The sequence below is a fragment of the Rhodofomes roseus genome (assembly GCF_022264815.1).
Source record: "Rhodofomes roseus strain CIRM-BRFM 1785 chromosome Unknown C8Q71scaffold_37, whole genome shotgun sequence".
NCBI lineage: Eukaryota > Fungi > Basidiomycota > Agaricomycetes > Polyporales > Fomitopsidaceae > Rhodofomes > Rhodofomes roseus.
The window spans coordinates 238728-262859 of NW_025952993.1; the positions used below are offsets into that span (position 1 = coordinate 238728).

General features: G+C 56.1%; 7 protein-coding genes across 7 annotated transcripts; 4 read left to right on the forward strand and 3 right to left on the reverse strand.

Moving 5' to 3' along the window:
* Nucleotides 1–2933: 2933 nt before the first annotated feature.
* C8Q71DRAFT_888412 (uncharacterized protein) lies at nucleotides 2934–4659 on the reverse strand (the record flags this gene model as incomplete). The annotated part of the gene is made up of 3 exons (XM_047928610.1): nucleotides 2934–4114; nucleotides 4166–4358; nucleotides 4408–4659. Coding segments are annotated over 3 exons (1626 nt in total), but the record flags the coding sequence as incomplete, so codon positions are not given.
* Nucleotides 4660–4963: 304 nt separating this feature from the next.
* Nucleotides 4964–5762, forward strand: C8Q71DRAFT_911823 (uncharacterized protein; the record flags this gene model as incomplete). Its single annotated transcript, XM_047929149.1, has 2 exons — nucleotides 4964–5119; nucleotides 5175–5762. 2 exons carry the CDS (start codon nucleotides 4964–4966, stop codon nucleotides 5658–5660), a joined length of 642 nt encoding a protein of 213 aa, XP_047773061.1. The 3' UTR covers nucleotides 5661–5762.
* Nucleotides 5763–6172: 410 nt separating this feature from the next.
* C8Q71DRAFT_851676 (uncharacterized protein) lies at nucleotides 6173–9395 on the forward strand (the record flags this gene model as incomplete). Its single annotated transcript, XM_047926769.1, has 7 exons — nucleotides 6173–6355; nucleotides 6412–7493; nucleotides 7546–7559; nucleotides 7665–8125; nucleotides 8600–8809; nucleotides 8877–9071; nucleotides 9186–9395. The coding sequence occupies 7 exons, from the start codon at nucleotides 6173–6175 to the stop codon at nucleotides 9393–9395; spliced, it is 2355 nt and encodes a 784-aa protein (XP_047773062.1).
* A 1493-nt stretch (nucleotides 9396–10888) lies between these two features.
* Nucleotides 10889–12917, reverse strand: C8Q71DRAFT_888418 (ribonuclease H-like domain-containing protein; the record flags this gene model as incomplete). The annotated part of the gene is made up of 5 exons (XM_047928611.1): nucleotides 10889–11242; nucleotides 11309–11694; nucleotides 11791–12109; nucleotides 12163–12558; nucleotides 12627–12917. Coding segments are annotated over 5 exons (1590 nt in total), but the record flags the coding sequence as incomplete, so codon positions are not given.
* A 2433-nt stretch (nucleotides 12918–15350) lies between these two features.
* C8Q71DRAFT_863183 (uncharacterized protein) lies at nucleotides 15351–18981 on the reverse strand (the record flags this gene model as incomplete). Its single annotated transcript, XM_047928132.1, has 9 exons — nucleotides 15351–15555; nucleotides 15614–15800; nucleotides 15852–16510; nucleotides 16567–16750; nucleotides 16798–17007; nucleotides 17057–17969; nucleotides 18019–18226; nucleotides 18512–18618; nucleotides 18667–18981. The coding sequence occupies 9 exons, from the start codon at nucleotides 18979–18981 to the stop codon at nucleotides 15351–15353; spliced, it is 2988 nt and encodes a 995-aa protein (XP_047773064.1).
* Nucleotides 18982–20798: 1817 nt separating this feature from the next.
* Nucleotides 20799–22817, forward strand: C8Q71DRAFT_863184 (uncharacterized protein; the record flags this gene model as incomplete). Its single annotated transcript, XM_047928133.1, has 1 exon — nucleotides 20799–22817. One exon carries the CDS (start codon nucleotides 20799–20801, stop codon nucleotides 22815–22817), a length of 2019 nt encoding a protein of 672 aa, XP_047773065.1.
* A 321-nt stretch (nucleotides 22818–23138) lies between these two features.
* Nucleotides 23139–24054, forward strand: C8Q71DRAFT_863185 (uncharacterized protein; the record flags this gene model as incomplete). The annotated part of the gene is made up of 3 exons (XM_047928134.1): nucleotides 23139–23405; nucleotides 23459–23871; nucleotides 23928–24054. The coding sequence occupies 3 exons, from the start codon at nucleotides 23139–23141 to the stop codon at nucleotides 24052–24054; spliced, it is 807 nt and encodes a 268-aa protein (XP_047773066.1).
* Between the last annotated feature and the right edge of the window lie 78 nt (nucleotides 24055–24132).

Genomic DNA, 24132 nt, shown 5'->3' on the forward strand with positions numbered 1-24132 from the left:
TCAGGTTTAGCACAACTCGGCGCCGAGGTAGTACCAAGTTGCGGCGCCGCAGGTGCACCAAGTTGCGGCGCCGCAGGTGCACCAAGTCTCGGCGCCGAGCGATGTTTCTCGGCGCTTAACGAGACGGTGCGGCGCCGAGGCTTGGTGCACCTGCGGCGCCGCAACTTGGAGCACTTGCGGCGCCGCAACTTGGTGCACCCCCGGCGCCGGGACTTGGTGCATCCTCGGCGCCGGGACTTTGTGGAATCTCGGCAATTGTGTAAAATACTCGGACTTGGTGTATAAGGCTCAGAGCTGTTGTAAATGTGGATTGGGAGGCTCAATAAATGTGTTCTGATGCATTTCCAGCCCAGAAAGGCTGGTTTTGGTCTATTTTCAGCCCAGAAAACTCAATTTTGATGATTCTAAAGCTCTGGAATGGTTTGCATGTGCCTGGAAAATTGGGAGCATCTATGGGGATGCTAAAAATGTATTCAAAGCCCAAAAAACCTGGGTCCAGTGCATTTATGGTCCAGAAAACTCAGTGCATCAATGAATATGTTTCCAGGATGGTGGGAGCAATTGTCATTCAGGCTCCATATGACCGGCCGGTTCATTTCTGATATAGGCATGCTATGCCTGGCCGGTCAATGTGTAGTGAAACTATGTCATGGCCGGCCGGTTTGTTTTGTGCGTGGGTACATTATGACCGGCCGGTTCTTTCTCAATGTAGGTATATCACCTCTGGCCGGTGTGTTATTAATTTAGATATATTACCTTCGGCCGGTACATCATAAACAAAGGTATATGACCTTCGGCCGGACCATTTGAAACCATAGGGATGCATTCCGGCCGGACTATTTCCAAACACAGGGATGAAATCCTGCTGGAGTGTTATAAATGTGGTTGCCACTCTCCGGCCGGTCCATTTACAACCATAGATTAAATTCCGGACCATTGTTCAGTAACACTTGTTGATTTGCCCTATTGCCGGCCGGTCCGTTCAAAACAAGACCGGCCAGTCTGCTAACAATGGGCACCTCAGGTGCCGGCCGGTGGGTTTGCAACCTCCGGACACATTTCTCCGGCCGGCGTCGGGTTTCCGTTGACAATGGGGAATATGCAGCCCGGGTGTACCGTTAGGAATGGGTATGGTCCGCTCATGAATGTGCCATTTCCCGCGTCGGACAAGAGAGCTTCAAAACCTCTTGAAATTGTTCATACCGACGAAGATGGTCCTATGCGTACCACCGCTATTGGTGGATGGCACTACTTCATCAGCTTTCTCGACGACTACTCCGGTCTTGGCCGCGCCTATTTTCTCAAACATAAGAATGATTCGACCCAAGCGTTCGATGATTTCAAGGCATGGGCTGAGAACCAAACTGACGAGAAAATCAAAGCTGTACGCTCGGATCGAGGGGGAGAATATACCTCTGCAGAATTTACCGAACATTTGCGCAAATTTGGCATTGAACATCAGAAGACGATGCCATACTCTCCTCAACAGAATGGGAGAGCTGAGCGCTGGAATCGGACCATTGTCGAGAAGGCTATGTCTATGCTTCATCATGCTGGACTAAGCCATGGTTTCTGGCAATTGGCTGTTGACGCTGCGGTTCACATTTATAATCGGCAACCAATGCGACGCCTTAACTGGCAATGCCCCATTACTCTCTGGGATAGCACAGTCCCGGACATTTCGTATTTTAGGGTATTTGGGTGCAAGGCATATGTGCATGTGCAGAAGGAACAAAGAGCTGGGAAGCTCGACAAGAAGGCTGTCGAGATGATCTTTGTTGGCTATGAGTTAGGTTCCAAAGGGTATCGTTTCTGGAACCCGGCCACTCGAAGTATCGTTGTGTCTCGTGATGTGACCTTCGATGAAGAGACATTTCCTGCACGTAAAGATTTAGGCAATAATCCGAAATCCCTGGATAAGCCGTTTGATGAACCTCCTGAGGATGCGAACTCGGAGGATTCTGATTCTGAGGATTTACCTATTCCCGTTCCTATCCCGGAACATGAACCTGAACCTGAAGACCATCCAGAGCCAGTGGGAGACATTCCACAACCGCAACCTGATCCTGTACCTCCTCCGCAACCTCAGTACGAACGTCCACGCCGTCAAGGTGCTGGACAAAATCCTAAGAGGAACAAGGACAATGCCTATGGTGACGAGCCACCTGCGAATATTGATCGTCGTACCGATGCTCAAGGCCGTCAACAATCTGAGGCTGAAACTCTCATGTTTGTGCGGATGCTAGCAGAAGCAAACCATGGCGTTCCCCAGAGTCACAGCACCTCGATCTCCCACATGATCGACCTTATTAGCATCTGTTGCCCGATAGGGTAGTCTGACCTAATATGCCCGGAAGCACCGCTCCCATTGTACCCCGGGTGACACCATAGGTCCCCCGCCCCCTTCCTCTTTCCGGTAACATTCTAGTCGACCTACTCCCTCACCGTAAACGGAGTCCTTTCAGCCACCGGCGCGCCTCAGCTGCCTCAGCCACCTCAGCCACCTCAGCCACCTCAGCCACCGTTGCCGTCGCCACGCGCTAGATACCACGCGCCCCGCCGGCGGCTATCTCTGGGTGGCGCACGTCACCCGAACATGCGTCGGCGCCGTCGCGCGCGACGTCGGCGCTGCCTCCCTCAAAACTCAAGCCTTCCGTCCGGTTTTTTTGTAATGTATTGCAGCCATTCATGTACTGTACTTGACTGTAGACTACATAGCAGCTGCAGTCGCGGCACCTCGTACTTCATGTGATGACATCATGATCCCGCCGCCTGCTGCCACCCGCCGCCCGCCGCCCGCGACCGCCCGCCACCCGCCCGCGAAGTGTCACATCTCTCGGGGGTCAATTGGCTCATGTGTTAACAAGACATATTCATTGGAGCATAGTAACATGATTGAAGTCCATAGTATACTGTAAGTACATCATTGCCTACTAACCCCCACGACCACGAGGCTTCGAAGCTTGTCCCACACGCTTACCGTCAGGGCCACACATGATGAAGTTGCCGCCGTCCGTCTTCTGGCGTTTGGTTGCCTTCGTGGCGGCAGCTGCTCGACGTCTCTTGGGCTTGCCAGCGGGTGCCGCGACAGGAACGTTCGCCACGCTTGAGTCGATGAGGATAGTAGGGTGCTCACCCGAAACGGTGTCAGCGGTTCGGGAGGCGACGGTGACATCGACAGGGCCCGGAGTCGTGGTGTTCACGACATCAGCAGGACGGGGATTGGCAGTTGTCGGAGCAGCAGTACCGGAGGGGACGTCGGCAGGGGTAGAGGTAGTAGGGGGGAGAGACAAGGGGCCGATGGCGGCGGCGGCGGCGGCACTATTGACGAGGGAGGCAGAGGAGGAGGGTATGTCGGCGGGGGTAGAACCCGAGCGATTGGCACCATGAGGCGGCACAACAGCGGCCGGTTCGATCTTACCAGAGGCCGGCGTGATGTAACCAGAGGCCCCGGCGATGTTGATGGAGGCCGGCACGATGTCGACAGAGGCCGGCGCAACGTTGGCAGAGGCCGGCGCAACGTTGGCAGAGGCCGGTGTGATGTTGGCAGAGACCGGCGCGACGAGGGAGGCTGATGCGACGTTCGTGGCTGCCTGGGCATTGTCGAGGGCCACGGGTGTGACATCGGGAATCGTGGCAGCGACAGCGGGGACGGAGGGTGTTGTGGGGGAGACAGGACTCTGGGAGGAGGACACACCGCTATCCACGCGCGCCGCCAAGGCTACAGCCAAGGGCACGTCAGGCTCTCCGTCGTCGTCGTCATCATCAACCTCGGCCCCAGCTTCATCCAACTCCGGATGGTCCTTCAGCCACTTCACCCATTCCTCGCCCTCCAAGCGGTGCCAATGTGTCGTACCCGAAGACCATGCAGCCGTGACAAGCTCGACTTCGAGCATGCTCCCGAGCTTGCTTGGCGCGCAGAACGACACGCCCGACGGGTATCCGCGGATGAGGACGTGATGCTTTCGTGTGATAGCATCGTCGATATTGACGTAGTTCATCTGTAGCACGGGGTTCTTCTTCTTCTTCAGAGTGGCATTGAGCTTCTCGAGTACTAATCTTGCTAGCTCCTTCTTCGCATGGAGGAGTCGCTGCTTGTGATTCTGGACAACATCTGTACACGCCGTGAGTAAGCTGTGGCCATATAGCTGTCTGTGAAACTTACCGGCTGCCCCACAAACCAAGTAAGCTTCAAGCCGCGTGACGAGCAGTGTGAGGGGACATCGCATGAAGATGTCGAAGAAGAGGGAGATGCCCTCATGCGTGAAGAAGACATGTGGCTTTGTCCAGTCCTCCGGCGATCCTCGGACGTTGATGACGAGGCTCTGGACACCCGTTCTGTCGGCCGCCTCGGAGAGCTGTGCAGACCTCAGTAACCTATATAAATAGAAGCATTCATTCACGAACCAATACCTTCGCCGTAGCAATCTTGTCTTGGGCGTCGTGATGGGCACCGAGCTTAGTGTTGCGCTGGGCAAACCGCTCAGTGTCCCGTGCCTCCTGCAAGCCCGTCGTGTACTCCTTCGTAGCCTGTGTCTTCTCGGCATCGCTCATCGCATTCCATTTGTCAGCTAGTTCGTCTACAAGGTCGCAGCAACGGTATTTCTTAGTGCGGTGTGTGCTGTTGAGTTCGGCTCCCTCCGTACAGGGTAAGGAGGAAGGGTAGACTTTTAGTCAAGGAAGGGTAGTGATATTAGGTGTATGCGACGAGTGTATCGTCGAGAAGACAAGTCTATACGAGAGCGAAATATAGAGAGTTCCTTCCGAGCCGTCTGCCCGAGTCGAGAGCCTCCGAGTCCGAGTCCTAGTCCGCGTCCGAGAGTGGGTCCTACGTGTCCTCCCCCGCTCCCTCCGCCTCGCTACTTATCCTCCTTCAGCCGAGCTCACGTGCCCCGCCCTCCTTCCCTCCGGGTCTGCCCCCTCCCTCCCTTCTCTCCCCACTCACGCCTTCGTTCCTATACCGATGGCGCAGCCCCCGAACCCCACCACCTCGTCGCACTCCGCTCGCTACCTCCGTCTTGTCGATGTTCTCCGGTACGAAGGGACGTTCGAGCCCCGGTTCGACGTGGAGCACGCCACTGCCTGGCTTGCGTGGGCTCATGGTGCCCGCTGGCTCGTGGTTCGTCCGCCCCGTCGCTCTCCTCATCCCTCCTGACCCGTCTGCATTGCCCCAGCGAATGCTCTTCGAGTCGTATGCCCTAGCGACCGCTCACGGCGACGCCCGCGTCCCCCTTCCGTCCGGTATCCCCGAGGTCTGCGAGCTTATCGAGCACCTGGACCGCGTGTTCCTCAACCTCCGCTCTGAGCAGAACGAGGCGCCGCTCCTATACGCGACCATCCCCTGGTCCCCGGACCAGCTTCAGAGGGAGCAAGCCACCGCGGAAGAAGCCCGACCTCCTCCTCCTCCGTCGTATAACGATCCTCCCCTCCGCCTCTCCTCCCTCCGCGGTTCGACCGACAACTGGGACCGCGTCCTCGCCGCAACGGACCGTTCCTTAGAGGTCCTCCGCCTCGAACTCGGCCACCTCCACCGCGGCCTGGCTGAGGCCCGGATCGACCAGCTGTCTGTGATGCGCGAAGTAGTCTCCATCTCGGGCCGTCTAGAGGACATATGTGACGCGCGAGACATCCCTCCCCCGTTGGAATTAATCCGTGACTGAACCCTTACGAGTAGCATCTTCCTCCGTCCGGTTTGTTCGCCCCGGTACCCGTACGTCCTGGCATGTAACGGCTTGCGGAGTTAAATAGATCTGACTTGTGACGCGCTCGAATGACTTCGTAAGATGTCCCGTCGTGGCCTATTGCCGCGGCCCGATGCTTGTCTCCCCAGCTAACGTTCCCGGCCTCTCTGACTCTCCATCTTCCGGCGGTTCCGGCCTCAGCCCGTGGGCACCGCCCACACCTGCCCAGACCTCGGATACTGACCGTCCCCGGTCAGTCCCCTTCCCGCTCTTCTCCTGGCATGAACGTCCCTTGATTCTCGCATCCGTCCCGCCCCTTCCGTTGCTATTCCTGGCCGGCGCTAACGCGATGTTCCTTCCCGCTGCCTGTAGCCACCGCTCCTCGGCCGCCCCTGGTCAGCGTCTGTTCGATCCTCGTGCCTTGGCCTCCCTCCGTCCTCCCTTATCTTCTCATTGCTGTGCCTCTCTCCCCTCCGTCCCGTCACCCACCCATGTCCGCCCCTCCGTACCTCGACGCCGCTGCTGCCGCGGACCTCTCCGCCGTCCTCGTCCGCCTCGTCTCCGCGTTCGAGGTGTATACGGCCGAGGAGATACAAATCCGCCCGCCCCAGTTTCCCGATACCAACACGGTGTATCGCTGGGCGTCGTGGGCCCGCGCCCTCGTGATAGACTTCGTACGTCCCTTCCCGTGGCTAGCCTCCCCCCCATTGACCTCCTTCCCTCCGTTCAGTATGGCTATATCGCGAACCACCATCTAGCGGTGCAGTTCCACCATCCCCCGGCCGAGTTCGACATCCAGCCCGTTCTTGTCCGGCTTTCGATGTCGATGTACCACCTCTCCGGAAATGATCGTGTCCCCGCCGCCCTCCGACCCCTCCTTGCCAACCTGGAGGCCGACCTTCGCCGCCCGGCACAGATTCATCCTAATGGCCGGTACGTTGTCTGGGGGTCGAACCAGTTGTCGTTCCCTCTCGCCGTCCCTCTCCTCCCTCCCTTCCCTCCTTTCCCCTTTTATCCCGTCGTGTTTGACCGAAATGCACCACCTCGTCGTTTCGTGCCCCGACCATTGGAGGAGTACCGGCGGGCTACTCTGCGCGGAGAGGCGGCGACCCCGAACCTGGCCACCATGTCCCTTCCCTCCGCCGCCCTGAGCCCCGCAGCTCAGCCCCCGGAAGGAGTCTTCGTCCCCCCTTTCTTTCCTCCTGGGCCGTTCCGGCTGGACGGCAGCTTCTCCCCTCGGCACGCCTCACAGCTTCCTCCTCCGCCCGCACAATCCTCTCCCGGTCCTTCGGTGCGTACACCGTCCAGCCCCGACCATTTCGTTCGTGACACCGGCCTCCTCGACCCCGTCCCGCCCGTTCCCTCCGCTGGTTCGGTGGTCGCCCCCCAGCCGTCGCCTACTGGCCCTCCGTCGGCTGCTCCGCGCCTCGCCCCTTCGCGATCCTTGCCCGCGCCATCCGCCCCAGGTCCTATCGTCCCCACTACGGGCCTCGTCGACTCTGTCCCTCGGGCCCCAGCGGCGGCTTCTCGTGCACCCCCCGCCAGCTCTCGCCCCGCGCCCATCATCCAAGCTCCCGGGCTGCGGTTGTACGGGGTCTCTCAGCCACCCCCTGCCGTTGCCCCTAGCGCTTCGACCCCGGGTCCCTCCGCCGCGGTTGCTGCCTCCTCGTCACGTCCCTCCGGTCCTGCTGCCTCCTCCGGTCCGGCTGCAGGTTCCTCCGATCCAGTGCCCCCGGCCCCCTCCGGTCAGACGGCCGCGTCTCGAACTCGCTACGGCTTGTTCGTATACGCCCCTAGCCAGGCTTGCAGCAGGTGCGCTGCGCAGAGGCCTCCGGGAGTGTGTCGCGTGGATGGCCACTCGCAGCACTCATGCGCTGGGTGCGTGAAAGCCAAGGTGGGCTGTTCGCTCCGAGGTGTCCGTAAGTCTTTCCCTTCCGGTACTCGTCCCGTCTTTTCCTTCTGACGACTTCCTTCTCCTTTTAGCTACAGCGCGGCTCGGGCTTCGATATATCGGCCCCCACCCCTTGCAGACCAGGCACTCGGTAGCCGGTTCCCTCCAGTTCCTTCCCGACCCGCCGGTCGCAAACGCACCCGCCGACTTACTCGGGGCTTTCCCGTCGTCTTCTAGGGCGGCGAACCCGTCGTCTTCAAGCGGGGCCGGTCCTTCGTCGTCGGTGTTGCCGCGGAAATCGACACCGCTGTTCTTCGACAGCCCGCGTAGTACTCCCGCACCCTCCGTCCCTCCGAACGTGGCCATGCGCTCCGCCGCGCTTGCCTCCGGTGCGACTCACGCCGCGCAGTTGGCTGATCGTTCCCGGTCGGCGCGCCGTTCTCGCCCGCCCATGTCACCCTCCGCGACCCCGTCTGTGAGCGACGAGCACGAAGTCGAGAGCGAGGACGAGCGCGACGAGCTGGACGACGATGAAGAGGAGGTCGCTGGTTTGGTAGGTCAGGTACGCTCCTGGGAGGCGAGCTCGCCGTAAGTGTCCGGTACCGGTGTGTTGCTTGTACAATCCGACGCGTATGCCCCTCGTTCTGTATTAGAATATTCGAGTTAACGCATTGCCATTCTCTCTTTCCGCGTGTGTCGTGCCCGTGTTGCTTGCCATGCGACGGCCTCGTCGTGACGCCCTTGCCTGATTGCTCCGATCTGGGCCTAGGCCCCTACCCCGACCTAAAAATACTGACCGTCCCCGGTCAGTCGTTCCTTCCGGGGCTATTGCGCGGCATCCCGATGGCTGATCGGTCCGGATGGCCACCTTCCCAGTCGAGCTTCTTTCCGTCGCCTCCCGCTGCTACTCACAGCCGGCGCCTGAGCGATCTTCGTGCCCTCGCCCCCTCCGGTCTCTTTCCACTCGCTGCACTCGATCCCCCTTTGCGCCTGCTCCTTCCTCCTCCGACCCCTCGCCATGTCCCAGGCCACGTTCAACTTCGAGCGCGAGCTAGACGTTCAGACCGCTCTGGACGTCTCGCAGGTGTTATCACGGCTCCACGGGTCCTTCAGCGAGGACGTCGCCAACGAAGTTTTCATCGTGATTCCCCCTGGCGGCGTCCCTTCTCTTTGGCTCCCTGAGCTCGCGGTGCTCGCGCGTTGGATGGCTTGGGCTCGGACCGCCGTGTTCCACCTGGTACGTCCCGGCCTTTCCCCCCCCTCCGCGGTTCGTTCCGCGCCTTAACTCTGCCCCCTTCGCCTAGAACGCCTTCGTCGCGAACCTCGTCATCGCGATGCAGTTCGGGTACCCTCCGACGCCGCTCCCTCCCCAGTACGAGGAAGTGATCGCCCGCACCCGTCGCAACGCCTTCAACGTCGGGAGGTGCCAACACCTCGCCCCCGAGCTGGTACAACTCGAGATACGACGTCTCATCGCGGACTTCCGGGTGTACCCCGAGGTACATGACACTGGGCGTTTCATCATCTGGGGTTCCTCGCGAATCCCTCTCGCTGTCCCCCTCCGACCTCCTTTCCCTTATCTCCCCTTTACGCCCCTTCTCTCTGGTCGCCAGCCGCCAGACGATAGGCCCCCTTCTCCTTTGGCTTGTCCCCCTGCTCGCGCCTTCTTCCGAGCTGTGCCTCCGAACGCGCACATTCCATTCCCTCTGGTCGCCCCCCCATCTTCGTACGCTCCGTTTCGTCCTGATGGCACGATCGATCCCTTGGCCTTCGTCCCTCACACTCCCTCCGACCAGTCCTCCGGGATCGCCAGCCCACAGTGATGTCAGTTTAAGTGCATCTACTTTCATTCATTAATGAATTAAACCCTGGATCTGATTTACACACTTTTGTACCCCTGTTAATCTAATCCTAATTCAATGCAGTCTTAATCCATTGCTCAGCTCATATGCCTAATCCTGGTGTATTACAGAGGTCTTTTGATGCATTCTTAATGCACTACTGATCCACTTATAATGCACTGACTTAAGACATGCTTGATCTCAGTGTATCACAGGGGTACCTTGATACACTATTGATCCACTAAAGATGCATTGTCCAAGTCAGTGTATTACATGTTTAAGGCATACATGTATGCAGTTCTAAGCTGCTGGATTAGTTTTAGATCAAGGCAAAAAAAGGGGACATTGGGGGTTTGAACCACAGACATCAGAAAGCATTACATAATCACATCATCAAGTCGGACCACAGGAACACTAACCACTACACCACAGGTCTGTTAGAAATGTTGTAACACAATGTTATATGTCACATTACTGGGATGCTGGACTTAGACATATTTTGGATGCTGGCACAGGGTGCCCTGCATTAGTGGTGGATCAATAGGTGTGTTAGCAGTGAATTGACACAGTGTGGTAACAGTGAATTAGCAGTGACTTGACACAGTGTGTTGACAGTGGATTAGCAGTGAATTGACAAAGTGTATTAGTGCTAGCCCAACATGTGACTCAAAAGTGACTTTAACCTTTGACCTAACAAATTTGACATCTAGCATCCATTGTCAGTTGAGTCACTATTGAGTCACCTGTCTGGCTAACATTAATGCACTATGTTGATTCATCACTGATTCACATGTTGGGCTAGCACTAATACACTTTGTCAATTCACTGCTAATCCACTGTCAACACACTGTGTCAAGTCACTGCTAATTCACTGTTACCACACTGTGTCAATTCACTGCTAACACACCTATTGATCCACCACTAATGCAGGGCACCCTGTGCCAGCATCCAAAATATGTCTAAGTCCAGCATCCCAGTAATGTGACATATAACATTGTGTTACAACATTTCTAACAGACCTGTGGTGTAGTGGTTAGTGTTCCTGTGGTCCGACTTGATGATGTGATTATGTAATGCTTTCTGATGTCTGTGGTTCAAACCCCCAATGTCCCCTTTTTTTGCCTTGATCTAAAACTAATCCAGCAGCTTAGAACTGCATACATGTATGCCTTAAACATGTAATACACTGACTTGGACAATGCATCTTTAGTGGATCAATAGTGTATCAAGGTACCCCTGTGATACACTGAGATCAAGCATGTCTTAAGTCAGTGCATTATAAGTGGATCAGTAGTGCATTAAGAATGCATCAAAAGACCTCTGTAATACACCAGGATTAGGCATATGAGCTGAGCAATGGATTAAGACTGCATTGAATTAGGATTAGATTAACAGGGGTACAAAAGTGTGTAAATCAGATCCAGGGTTTAATTCATTAATGAATGAAAGTAGATGCACTTAAACTGACAAAGATGCGGTAAGTTGGTATTCGTAGCCTTAAACTTGCCTTTTGCAGGTTTTTTTGAAGCCGAGGTATCGTCACGGAGTCGGCTGTCGATCTCAAAGAATCTGACGGACGGCTTGGGGTCGGAATGTGGACGTGCCTTAAGGTAACCAAGGCAGTACATAGCTTAGTTATAAGTAGACAATACAACAATGATACTCACCTTCGCGCGCGCTCTGTAATACTGTCGGATTTGTGTCTGGGACACCATTGAATTGAGATTTTGCCGGTTCCTCGACACGCTGTTCAACCATGTGAAGGTGGAGGCTGTCCGTTCATCGGCCATCGAGTTCGGGACAACCGCGTACATCTTGATCGCAATAGCCTATTCAAGACATAAGCAACAATATGTTAGATTCCGGCTCGTGAAGGCATGTATCTGCCAGCTCACCGCGAGAACGTCACTGGCGTGAATTTTCTTCAGGGTCGTCCACCATTCGAGGACTGATTGTCCAGGCTCCCGCGCAAGGCTGTTGAAGGGATAATCGTTCCGTGCGTACGCGCGGAATTGCATCAAGAAGCGATCTATGATCACCCCCTGTGCCTTGCGATCGTCAGTACGGAGCAGCGGGTGGCTGCCGCTCTCGACCTCGCCTTTCAGAATCACCATAAGACGTGCACCGACACGCTTTGCGATGTCCGGGTGAGTGACGATCGGTTCACAGGCACCACCCGGTAGGCTTGATTGCGCTCCTGAGGCCTCGGCCGTAGATCGCTTGCGCTTGCGCTCTGCTGCAAGCGGGTTTGGGTGCTTGAAGATCGCCGAGTCGCGCCAATCTGTGATAGCCATTGTGTGAGTACAACTTCAATGCTTCTAGTAGGCCCTGGCACTGCCGGAAATGATAGCGGGCCCGCGTCGCTTCGAGAACGTACCTGGATCCAGATACACTGCAGCAAGGTACACATCCTTGTTAGGTTCCTCTTCGAATAGCTCGTGCCATCGCGTGTTGAAGATCGCACGGATCTCACTTTTGACGCCGCCAGGGATTCCGGATGACATATCGGAGAGAACTCGTTTTAGCGACGCACCAATTGCGCACCAGAACAGGAACACATCAGCTATGGTCGAGTGGGTAGACTCGAGACAGGTGATAGCTTTTGCAAACGGTAATGTGACAGCTATTAGCTGGTTGAGCTGTGTCTCGAATGTGAGGCTTGCAGGCGAATTCCGCATGAACAAGTGGTTCGTCTCCTGTTGTGACGGTTGGTATGTGTCTAACAATTGATTTGTGTCATAGTACTCACCTCGACATGTACACGCTTTGTCGTGCAGATCTCCCTCAGCGCGGGAAGACAACGGCGCATTGCAACAGCCGAGATTGTGATTGTGGCAAACCGCGTTGTACCGATGCTCTCCAAGCCGCGTCCAATATCGAGTTCCACCCTCGCCTCAAACAGGACGTTCACCGCCTCATCCGAATGCGCGAAGAACGTGAGCGTGCGACGTAGATTTGAGATGACCTCGTCGAAGAAGGTGAGAGCACAGATATTCTTGATGGGCAAGTTTGAGTGGTGTACCGGGTCTCTCAGGTCGAGAATCGTCCGTATTGTTGCACATAGGAAGCGTCGACATGTCCTTGTGTTCCCTGTGCTATCAGAGGACACAGCTGCAAAGCGTCCCTCCCCGATCTGTCTGATGACCTGTCACAATTCGGATAATTGAGTGAGTTCCAAATATACTCTGCATCCACGTCAGGACGTTGACATACCTGTAGCATCTGCTGCGCAATCCATTCCCCGGTATGCGAGAAGCCGAGACCAGCAGCGGCTTCAATGAGGAACGGACGCCGACCGTCATCTCCATCCGGCCGTACAACTGCCTCCGCAGGAGTTGTGACGTGTATTGTATAGTATGACTCTCGGCGCCGATTTGCGCCACCATCGTACGTAATGGTCAGGTTATGTTTGGTCTTCAGGAGCTCAATCTGAAGGGCGCGGATGCGTTCAGCCTCTTGTGGAATCTGTGTCTCCGCCAAGGTGCTCGATGAGACAGGTTTGTACCCAATGATCTCAGGTAGTGCAATTATTTTTTGCTGACTAAATAGTCAAGGCCAACTAATTTATTTCTGACTGTTGAGCTGACTGATACGCCCGCGCGTGTTACGCGTATGTACTGTGCTGTAGTAGTCAGAAATAATAAACACCATTTTAGTCCACATATCTTAGTCCGCACTTTTAGTCGGGCTTAATCTAGTCAGGTTCAAACAGTCAAATTTGTTAATTCTGCTACACATAGTCTGCCGTTTCCAGTCAAGTACATGTAGTCTATATCTCGTAGTCTACCATCTCTAGTCTCTCTCTAGTCAGGGCACGTCGAGCGCTTATTCGCTCTCGCGAGATCGAACAGGACGCGACTGTCTCGTGTACTGCGCGTAGATGTCATTCGCGCTGGTGCGACACGGTGACATGATGATGGACAGTCGTCGCCGTAGGGATAGGGGAAGGAGAGCATGGAGACGCGCGCGGATCGGTGGTCATTACAGACGAGCGCAGGAGGTTCGTTGACACGGACGGTGCGAGGAAAGTTGCGGGTGCGGGGAGGGTATAGGTGAATGTGTGGACGGTGGACGCGGATTGCAGTGTTGACGTGATGATCTCGACTTCGCGCGGGAAGGAGAGTTGTCAAAGTCAAATGAGGACGAGGGGACAGCACGCAAATCGTCATCGGCCGACGCACCTTTAGAGCCTTCGAGAGCATCGTGTCCCTGGCAGCTGAACACGCCTCAGGTCGCCACCACCTGCCTACGGCACCAGAGGGTGTGGCCATGGGCGTGTTCGCGTCGCCGATGGCGCCCTGGCAGCTGCTGCAGCGTTACTCAAGTGCCGACGAATGTGCGCGCCTGCTACGCATACGCTTGGTCGAGTACACTGCAGAATAGAAAGTCAGTACCGGTCCATTCGCACCAATCTGGCAGGCTGGCGTACCGAGCTGGTCACAGTGTGATACCATTCTCACCAGACTTCGCGAGCTCAGCCTCGTGATGCGTGCGGAGAGACTTGATGACTGTCGCCTGTGTCGCGAACTTGTTCCAGGCGAGAGGAATGTATCAGACGATGTCCTACAGAGAGCATGAGTGCAGTTCCAGTTAAGCATTGTAATGACCAACACCTAGCCAAATCCAGGAGATGCTAACCGAGCCACCGGACATTCCGTGGATGTCAGTGAAGCCCCAGTTGGCTTACACAGCGATGATTGACGACCCGAGCTGCGCAAGGCAGAACGCGCAGAATAGAACCACCGAGAAACCGTGGCGGCGGCCCAGCGTATCTTGTAGAGCGATGTTGCTACGCGCGCGCCAGACGACTCGAGGGGGTGACAATGTATGAAGCCGAGGGAGCGCGCTCGCTGATCAAGAGCGTTACATGAGTGGGAGGGTGGGGGATACATCACAGTCAGGCCATGCTTGATCACATACAAACTGCACACGCGTATGGTAATTTGAGTCCGTCCCTGCGTCATCGTACCGAGCCCTAGTGCCCTACCACTTGAGAACAATTAGCTTGGTCCCTATGCTGTAGACTAGGGACTTACCTGTGCTTTCGTGCTTCTCCCGCAGTTCCGCGACCATGTCGTCGTTGAACTCAAAATCGTCGTCCAGTACGCGAGCTCCGCGGAATCCCAGTTCGGCCATGTTGATCCACATTCCTCCATCGCGCGTCCAAACGAAACACGCCGTCGGCCAGAAGCTACGCGTTCCTTCGCGCAGAGGCAGGTCGAAGATGGTCGCACCGGGCAGAGGGTGGACAGGGGGAGTGGGGCCGTGTTCGCCGAAGTTCACGACGCTCCAGGACTTCTGTTCCATCTTCACGGTGCAGCCGTTAGACGGTGGGCACGAAATATCAGTCGATATACGGTATACCTGGCTGTACGGTCGCGCGGACAGTAGCGGTGCTACGCGGATCCAGTCGGCGCAGACCTTGGTGACCAGGCAGGGACGCAGTTTGAGCGATGGTTGATGTCCACCCGAGTCCTCAGCGAAGCGTGTGGCTTGCGGGGAGTACCAGACGACGACAGGCGAGGCAGTGAGTCGAGTGGCCATGATGGATTGCAGCAAGGATGGTTGCGCGGGAGAAAGACTAAGACTGGGCGAAGAGCGAGTGAGTCCGGGAATGACAGTTGTCAGAGGAGTCGCCGGGACGCTGTGGCCGTCAGCTACAGGCTGGGAGACCGCGGTGGACATACGAGAGTGGTAGTATCTGCGGGTGTGACGCGCGCCGTACTCGACTGCAAGTGTCTCGCGATGAGATTCATGACGTTCGGTAGGCGCGCGCGCCAGAACGAATCGCGGAGTGCGTCAAGGTAGGTGATCTCCGTGCGCTTGTCGACAGGGTCGCGAGAGAAATAAACAGCTGAGCTGTTGCTGAGCAGAAGGTCGTGCGCGCGAGACTCGTCGGCGGCTGGGCTGGAGCAGGACATCAATTGTGTATTGTAGTTATAAATCGTGCATCGTCACATCCTCGTCAACGTCTAAGTGGTCTGTGGCGGGTACCACGACATTCCTCTCGCCGTCGTTGTCCACCGCATCCGCTACACTCACTGAGAGCGGGGACAGTAGCGGTGTAGGCAGTTGTATATGCTCCGCGACTGGGAATAGCGCCCGGGCATTGAGCAACAGCCGCGAATACATCGCTGCCTGCCTGGAACAAACATTCCGATGTCAATCATCGAGAACAAAGCAACGATGGCGTGGCTTACTTTGCTGCGTACGCCGCCGCTCCTCGCTGCGCCAAGGTGGCGCACGGCACCTTGGCACGCACGTCCCATACCTCCATCCAGTGTTTGAAGAACCTCTGTACGCGGCGCATTTCCTCCTGGACAATCTCGACCTCCTCACCCCATCTCGCTACGCGTGCACTCGCGCGACACCACTCCACCCTGGCCGCTGGAAACTTCCTTCAGAGTCCATTGTTAAACAGTCCACCAAAGAGCTCACCTTCGAGGGCCCACTTCTCGAGCGCCGGGCCATGGAACGTCTTGTCACGCCAGATCCACGACACTGTCTCCTTCCTTCTGCCCGTCTTTTCCTCAGCGATGACCGGGGGCATACAGTCCTTATCTGACAATGCTTTTAACTCGCACGGCTCTCCCAGGGGGGCTAAGCTGGCCGCCTTGACACGGACATACTCGTACTCCTTCCGTAGCACCTCGATTTTTGTCCTCTCCGTCGCTTTAAGCTTGGTGTACCTGGTGCGAGCTTGTTGACCGAAGGCTCCGGCGTTCTGAGATCTGTAGAAGGCTTCGTAATGCAACTTCTGACGCACTTTGCGTAGTATGTCGTGCGCGTGTGCCTCGCGTAGCCGCCTCTCGACGGATACGAAACGTTCGAATGAAGGATGTTCGCGGACCACAGGGGGGTAGCTAGACGGCACGAGCATCGCAGCCTCCTCGGGATTGATCGCCGTGCTGGACGGCCAGACGCTTTCATCGAGCTCATCCTCCATCGTAGTGAGGATCGCGCCCATCTCGCGCTCTTGCCATATCGACCAATCCTTCAACTTGCCCTCGAGGGCATCGCGCTCCTTCTCTATTCGATTGTACAACTCCGAGGAGGGCTCCTTTTTATGTTCGCGCACCTTCTCCTTTAGAGCTTCTCTGTGAATCGAAACCGTCATTGATGAGCGAGTTCCGTACGCACGGCAGACACCCACTGTTGTCTCTCCAAGTCAAACGCTGCCACGAACAGGTCCCCTAACCCACGACGCCTCGGTGGGCCAGCAGCCGTGTCGTCCAACGCACTTGCTTTCCGCTTGGATCCCGTCAACTTCAACCTCTTCTCACGCTGGACAGCATCCTTCTTTTTGAGTTCGGCAAGAACATCTTGCGCAGTCGGTACTACACATCTGTCAGTGGACGTCTCTGTCAAGCCCGCATGTGCTAACCTTCGTCTGCTGCCGGTTGGTATGGATTCTTCATCTTCTGGCTGTCGAAGTCGCCATTAACAATATGAGCAATGTAGACAGCCTCTTCTTTCTTCCACTCGTCCAGCGGACTCTTATTGAGTCGATGTGTCGCCTCTAGATCATCCAGTTGAAGCCTATGCTTCGCAGAGTTCGTCTGCGCATCCTTGAGTTTCGCCTGCAAGTGCCGTGCTATGATCATGTCAGTTTGGAGCATACGAATCTCGCCAATCTGACGCACCAATCTTGAACATCTTCTGGGCATTGAAATCAGAATTGTGCGCGTCAATGACGTCCTGCCGGTGGCCGGGACCCATTTCGCGCACCGAACGACCTATGGCATTCAAGACCGCCCAACGCCGCTCAACGGATTCACCATCCGTGTTACCTACGCCTGGTGTATAATAGAAGGAGAAGAGCCACTGGCACAGCCCTTTATGCGAGGCAAGATGCCACTTGGGTACACAACGTCGGATGGCCGGCCAAATCTCCTTGGCAAGGGTCACCCCGGGGACTGACGGCACGAGGGACGCGATCTTCTCAAGGCGCGTCCACCAGTGAATACCGTACTTGCAATTGACGTCGTAGGAACTGATCAAGAGGTGAAGCGAATGGAACCACTGTAGGCCTGACAGAGTCGCGTAGTCCACATTCGCGTATCGTTCACCAATGTGTAAGTCGACTGTGCCGCAGGGTAAGACGAACCCGTGCCGAGTGCATGACAGCCCGACCTGTCCTGTCTTGATCTTGCCCTTGTAACTGTCGGAAAGCGCGTTGAAGTTGCTGCAGGTGGTCGTCTCTTCTTGGGCGCCCTCGTACACGTTCATCTTCTCCAGATAATCGCGGTATGCATCGCTATGGACATAGTACGCCGCGCCGTCCATCAGTGGCACGTCTGCGTGATCCATCTTCTTGTCGTGCTGGCTAAGGTGGAAGTTGCCATCTTTCGCATAGTGAAGCGCGTCCTTGTAACGATCTTTCTCGGGGCGTTCCCTCCAGTTCGGATCCATGTTGACGTCAGGGTGCGGGCATGCCGGGCAGCGCAATGCAAGACAGCCAGCCTCGAGCTTCTTCTTGACATCGAATGCGAACCGCTTGAGAGTATGCACGTAGTTGAACTGTCGGTGCGCGGTCATGAACTCTCGGTAACGATCCTGGATGTACTGTTAGATCATTTCAAGTCCTGATCTGACTGTCACATACCTTCACGTCCTCGAAAAAGGCATTAGACGTTATGCGGCGCAAAGTGCCGTAGAAGTCGTGGGCAGTTGTCTTCGCCTGGAAGGTGAGATGGCTGAAGAACCCAAGCACATGGACAGTGAAGGCGGTCTGTGGCCTAGAGAAGGATGCTGGCCACAATCCAGCGCCCCACAGTTGTAGAGGACGATCAACAGGATCATGCCCCGGCTTGCTGCAGTCGCAATACTTGATGAGTACGGACTGTACACCCGTTGTGTGCAGTACGGTCAGCGGACTCGGTCGACCACCCAATGAGGCTGGACATGGGCGACCGTGGTGGCCGAGGAACCAGATGAGCCCGATATCTTTGAGTTGGACCCGTTCGAAGAAAGTGCCATTATATCGTTGGACGCGATGCAGAGGGCTCCAGACGTGGCAATCGACTATGCACGTTCGGCACAGGAGAGGTGCGTTGAAACAGTCGGTGCAACGGAAGGGTGCGTCATTGGATCCGCACTTATAGCACGGTGTGCCTATGTCCGGGTCCGTCTCTCGGCTTCGGAAGATGTCGAGGAGCTTCTGCGCCCACCGCTCGACGAAGGTGGCCGTGATGGAATGAGGTAGCTAGGAGGTAATGAGTAAGGTGGAAGAACATCGTCAACGTTTACTCACTGGGTTTGCCTTTTGAGCTGGTTGTACTCCAACATTCGCGACAACCTCGGGAAGGAAACCATCTAACCCTGCTTCTCCTTCCATGGGCCGGGGAGGTTCATTCCCCATAGACTCGTACAGTGACGGGAGAGTGGCGCTGCCGGCATCCATCGACTTCGTCGGTCGCTTTTCCCTACGTCGATGCGGGGACCAATAATGGATGGTCTCCTTCCCATGTTCGTCCATGAGAATGGTGGGCGGTCCGTTCGGAATGCGTTCAACCCCGGGGTCAACCCAGACATCGTCATTGGTTTTCTTTCGTTTGCCCTTTCCCATCGCGCGTAGCAGAGAAGGGGACGACTACTCGGTAAGAAGAGAGTTGGGGCGATGAGGGACGGGTTTAGGGTAAAGTGGGGCGATGAGGGACGTTCACGGTGCACGGCAAGACTTGGGTTGCAGAAGTCAAAGGACAAGGGGTGGCGGTGTAGCCACTTTGGCCACGGACAAAGCTTCATTCATCGGCTACGAAGTACAATTCATTGTTCGTCGGTTACACAATACATCCGTAGCCACTGATGTAGGAGGGCAAAGCGCGTCGTGGCGATGCATCTCATCGCCGCTGCGACGTCGCCAGGCGGTGACACGAGGCCCTACAAACGGACTTGGCAGAGAGGAGGGTGGCCTAAGAATCGTGTGTCAGCGTATCATGACGAGCGGGGCCAGGACCGCGTGGGGCCTATGTGTACGAACCGGTATGTACCTTGAGATGTCTTCGTGCTTCTCCTTCACGTGTCGACCAATCGCGCCTCTCGGACGCCTCGACATGTGCCAAGCATTCACTGGGTGAGTAGGGGATGGGGTAGAGAACATTCTTGACGTACTTCAGTTCGGTGGAGGATAATCCCATTCGGACGCAGAACTCTGCTCTTGAGTAGGCTGAGTCGTCCGAACTAACAATACTATAGTTCAGATCCGAAGTGAGGCTGGGATTGTATTGAGTGACTACTTACTCTGTTTGCGCATCACACGGAGCAATGGTTGTTTCTGAAGATGCGCGCTGTCTGAGGTCGCCGTCAGGCATCTGAGCAATACGAGGGACAGCAAGACTCACCCCAGGTAGTTACAAGAAGCGGTCTCAGACTCGCCCATTGAGGTCGCTTGGTCGTTGCAGTTTGAAGTCTTCCGAGATTGCGAGTCGCATCTCCATGTCGCCAGTAAGGTTCGCTCAACTGCTCGTTGCGAACAGGAGCTCCCCCCCTCGGATATCAACGCATGGTCGAAACCAAAGCGGACATCCGAGTTACCAGCCTAGAGACAGATATGAGAAGTAAAGTTGAGGGATGAAGATTGCGAGGGCGCGGTAGGGAGTGGATGCGAGTTTGATAAGGGCGGTGGTTGGCTCGCTGTCGGCGCACGGTATGGTACAGAAGGTGCGGTGGCGTGTGCACGCCTGACCGATTCACACGCCGGACTCCGCACTCGCGTCGAGGATTCAACGTTCAAGGTTGAACGACCTCGTCGCCAGTCTTCCCAAGCTTTCATAGCGCTTCTCTTCTCTCACCTCTTGGCTTCTCTCCTCTCTCCTTCCCACACACCTATCAGGACAGGTTCTGCGTAACAGGACGATTTCGATCATCCTGCGCGAACTTGGTTGGGCGCGGTTTACCTGCTGCCCTACACCTTCCTGGTGCGGTGTTCGACCCTCAAGTTCTCGACCGTCCTCGCATTCCACTCAATCTCGGTGGACAAGACCTTTCACCCATTCCGTGGAGCTCCTATTGCTGTCCCTTAACGTGTGTATACTCTGTTTTTCGTGTCTCGCGCGGAATGTTAACTGCTTATGCGATCGGCGGTATGATGCCTTTCCCATTCAGCAGCGGCTGGTGATCATCAATAGGCTCGTGAGGCTGAAAGACCTATCCGTGTTAATTGGTAAGAGATCAATACACAGTCACGTCACCTAAGCCTATTGACATCGTCACCTCTGCCAGCCGATGGCCGACGCAAACCTCAACCTTCCTGTTCAACGAACCTCATTTGTACTTTCGCCCACCCCGGCATCAGGTATGTCACCGGGTACCTCCATTGTGTCTGAGAATCTGCATCTCATGTTTATACCAGAATGTCGTAGTATATTGACACCCTTTGACGGCATGTGCGCGGCGGATGCTGAGGACGATCGTAACATCATTACGACGGTTACCCGGCACTGGGTTCCTGAATTCCCTCGCATATACGGCCAAGAAATCGTAACCTATGAGGATGGCCTGTGGGGACCGCAGGAGTATACGCGCTGGCCTCAGCTATTCAGCGAGCGGTGCATCCACCACGCGTGCATCCCGCTGCGTATGTCGAGTTATTCCCCTGGGTTGCAGGTCTACGAAGGCTTCGGTTTCATGGCTTGGGAGCAATCAATGACGTCTGGCGTTAGTGGGTTTGGATTCCTCAGGCAGTCGTTACTCAAGGAACTGTATGAAACGGCGTGTCGCGTACTGGTCAAATATGATGAAGCCGAACGGACAGCGCGCAAAAATGATAACTTCGCGCCCGGTGCTACCTCCGGTGTCGATCGGCGACTCGGGAGAATGCTCAGCTTACTCCTGAGGAACGCTATTGATCGCCTCAGGTTAGTGCCTACGACTGAGCAGCATGCCCTCGTCGCCGGGCAGATGGCGAACCGGCTCATCCTGGAACTCTCAGGATTGACGGTGTACTACAGCGTGGTTGTGCCTCGCATCGCTAGTACCCGGTCATACGATCACTCCGTCCTCGACGTCCTAGGAGCGTTCGTCCGCAACGCAGCGACCGCCCAGCTTTGCTATCGAATCGGCCTCCCTTACTGGTACATTCAGCCCTGGTCTCCCGATATCACCATTCATAGGGTCGTCACGCCCCGACTATGGTCGTCGGAGCTCAGCAAGCAAGCTGCATATCCGCGCATTCCGAAGGCGTGGTATGATCCCGACGGGACCCATCAGGACCCAGGGCGATGGACCCACCCATCGGTGGTCTTCGTATGCAATTCGCTTTGCTCATCGGCGTTGCCGCGATTGCAGCCAGTCGTTCGACCCGAGGGTGCCGAGAACGAGACAAAGCGGTTCAAGGGCACTGACGCATCCACCTCACTGGTGCCTGCCCCTAAACAGACAACGCAACATACTCGCAACTCCAAGAAAAGGGGCAATCGCTCGCGCGGTCACCGTGCCGGGGCCAAGTCCCATGAGACACATCCGGCCACGACGTACGAATCGCCTCCGGACGATCTCGTCGCGGTCGCGCCGAATTGGCATGCCGCTCTGGCTAAAGCGTCTCCTCAGCCACATCCTCCTCCCACTGCATCGCTCTACTACTTCCCCCCGCCCTTTCTCATCGCCAACGCCAAAACCAATCAGGCGCGCTACATCCACAACTTCGCGCGCATCCGTCACTTCTGCAAGCTCCGCCTAGTGGACGCTTCGATCAATGGTGCTCCTCTACGTATCTCGGAGTGGCGACATGCCGTGTATGGCGATTACCGCCTAGAGGAAGGCGTAGACGATGTTTCTTCGAGCAGGGAGCCCGGCGAGGTAGTGAGCAAGGAACCAACAATACACCAGCAGCGCCGTGATGCTGTTCGGGGACTATTTGGGAAGTGCGGTGGACTCTCATCATACCAGGACACGGAGGTCTACCCATATCGTGGAACGGAGGTTACCTTGCAAGTGGCCACTGTCGACAAACATGTGCATGCCATGGTCCTTTGGGAATTGTACGAAACGAACTGGCGCTGCGAACTTCGGGCCCTCGATGCTCTCGTAGTCGATCACAACACCGATGCTTTCCGGAAATGGGAGCGCGAGCAGCTCGTCACGGAGGTATGGCGTACGTCTGATTTGCAGACCGCCTTTTCGGCCCTCGACATCTCCTCGCGTACGTTCTCCTGGACGCCCGCGGGCGAAAAGGGATGGGAGCGCCGCCGGGATAATTTGTGGGCGTTTCTGAATGTCCTGAGAGCATGGCCGGCATGCCCAGAAGCACTGCGCGTCAACACCGAGGACATCCGAAAGTGTGACGACGTAGTAACTTTCAATACTGTAGAATCGTGCGCTCTCCGCTTCTATGTCGACACGTTTATCACCAAATTCCATCGTCTGCCCTGTCCCCCGGTGCACCTTGTTCATCGAGTGGCGTAGTTCATCGTTTACCCCTATTGTACCTACATAGCTTGAACAATCGCAACACGTACTCTGCTCGACTGTTACTTGGCTTACATGTGGCGCATGCGTACTTATCGCTTAATGAGCCTCAGGTACATGAGTGGCGAAGAACGCTTTGATGGAGCCACAAGCTAAGTGGCTTTGTGTTCACTCCTCTCTCGCTTAACGCTGACCGCTCACCTCATTCAGTGTGGCCCAGTTGGCCCAGTTGTGGCTCACGCCGCCCTTAAAGGCGTGGCTGCGCGCCGCTCGTGAGCCAAAGCCTCCTCCTGCGTTCTCTCACCTCCGCGTCCCACTATGCCGAGCGAAAGACCGCCCGGCTGTGCGTACTGCATCGTGGACCCGAAGCGCGGCATCGACGAGCTATCCGTGCTCGCGAAAATCTTCTACGAAACGCTGAAGAATCCCCGGCCCGACGATAACTACAACAAGATGGCTATACGCGCCGCGGAAGAGTTTGAGTCGGCCGTGGATAACACGCTCTTCCGCCAACTTAAGAAGGACAAAAAATGGGAATGGGAAACCGTTGAGCAGCGGGATGAGCGCGTGCAAGTTCGCAAATCGGTAGATACTCCTACCGTCTTGCATCGCAAGTCCGACTAACTCGATGTGTGCAGAAAGTCATCGTTTGGATGCGCAACAATAGACGGTACTTCCGCGACCTACTGGCTGCAGCGCCCAGGCTCCTTGACTTACCGGCTCCTTCCGCCTCCAAGGACACATCGGAGCGCGGGGCCAGCGTTCGAGATCTTTTCATGCATGACCACCGGTCGATTGGGAGCGATGCGACGAGTGAGGTCCGCAAGGCAGGGGGCAACAGGAGCGCCGAGGCCACAGCATTCAACGAAGCCTACAATGTGGCTATAGAGCGCATGATAGCAGAGGAGCCGGAGAAGTACGCGGAATACCAGCGACGATCTGCCGAGTCAAAGGCAGATGCCAAACGTGCGCGTCAGGCTGCCAAAGCGAAGGCTGCGGCATCCGTCGAGGACAGTGACGATGAAGTCTCTCGAGAGGATGTCATTGAAGAGTGCGTGTTCCTCAGCGCGTTATGGATTACCCAGCCATCTCATTGAACTGATACAGATCTCGTGCCCGTCTGCGCTATACGGCGCGGAAGTCGTTGGACGAGTGGGCGAAAGTCACGCACACAGAGATATTCATGTACGTTGGATGGGTAGACTCGGACGGAGAGCCGGTTCGCTATCTGTGAGTACGCGTTCATCTGTGCATCTGCCTCAGCTAACTGTTTGCAGGGTCAGCGCTGGCAAAGCGCGGCGCAACGATCTAG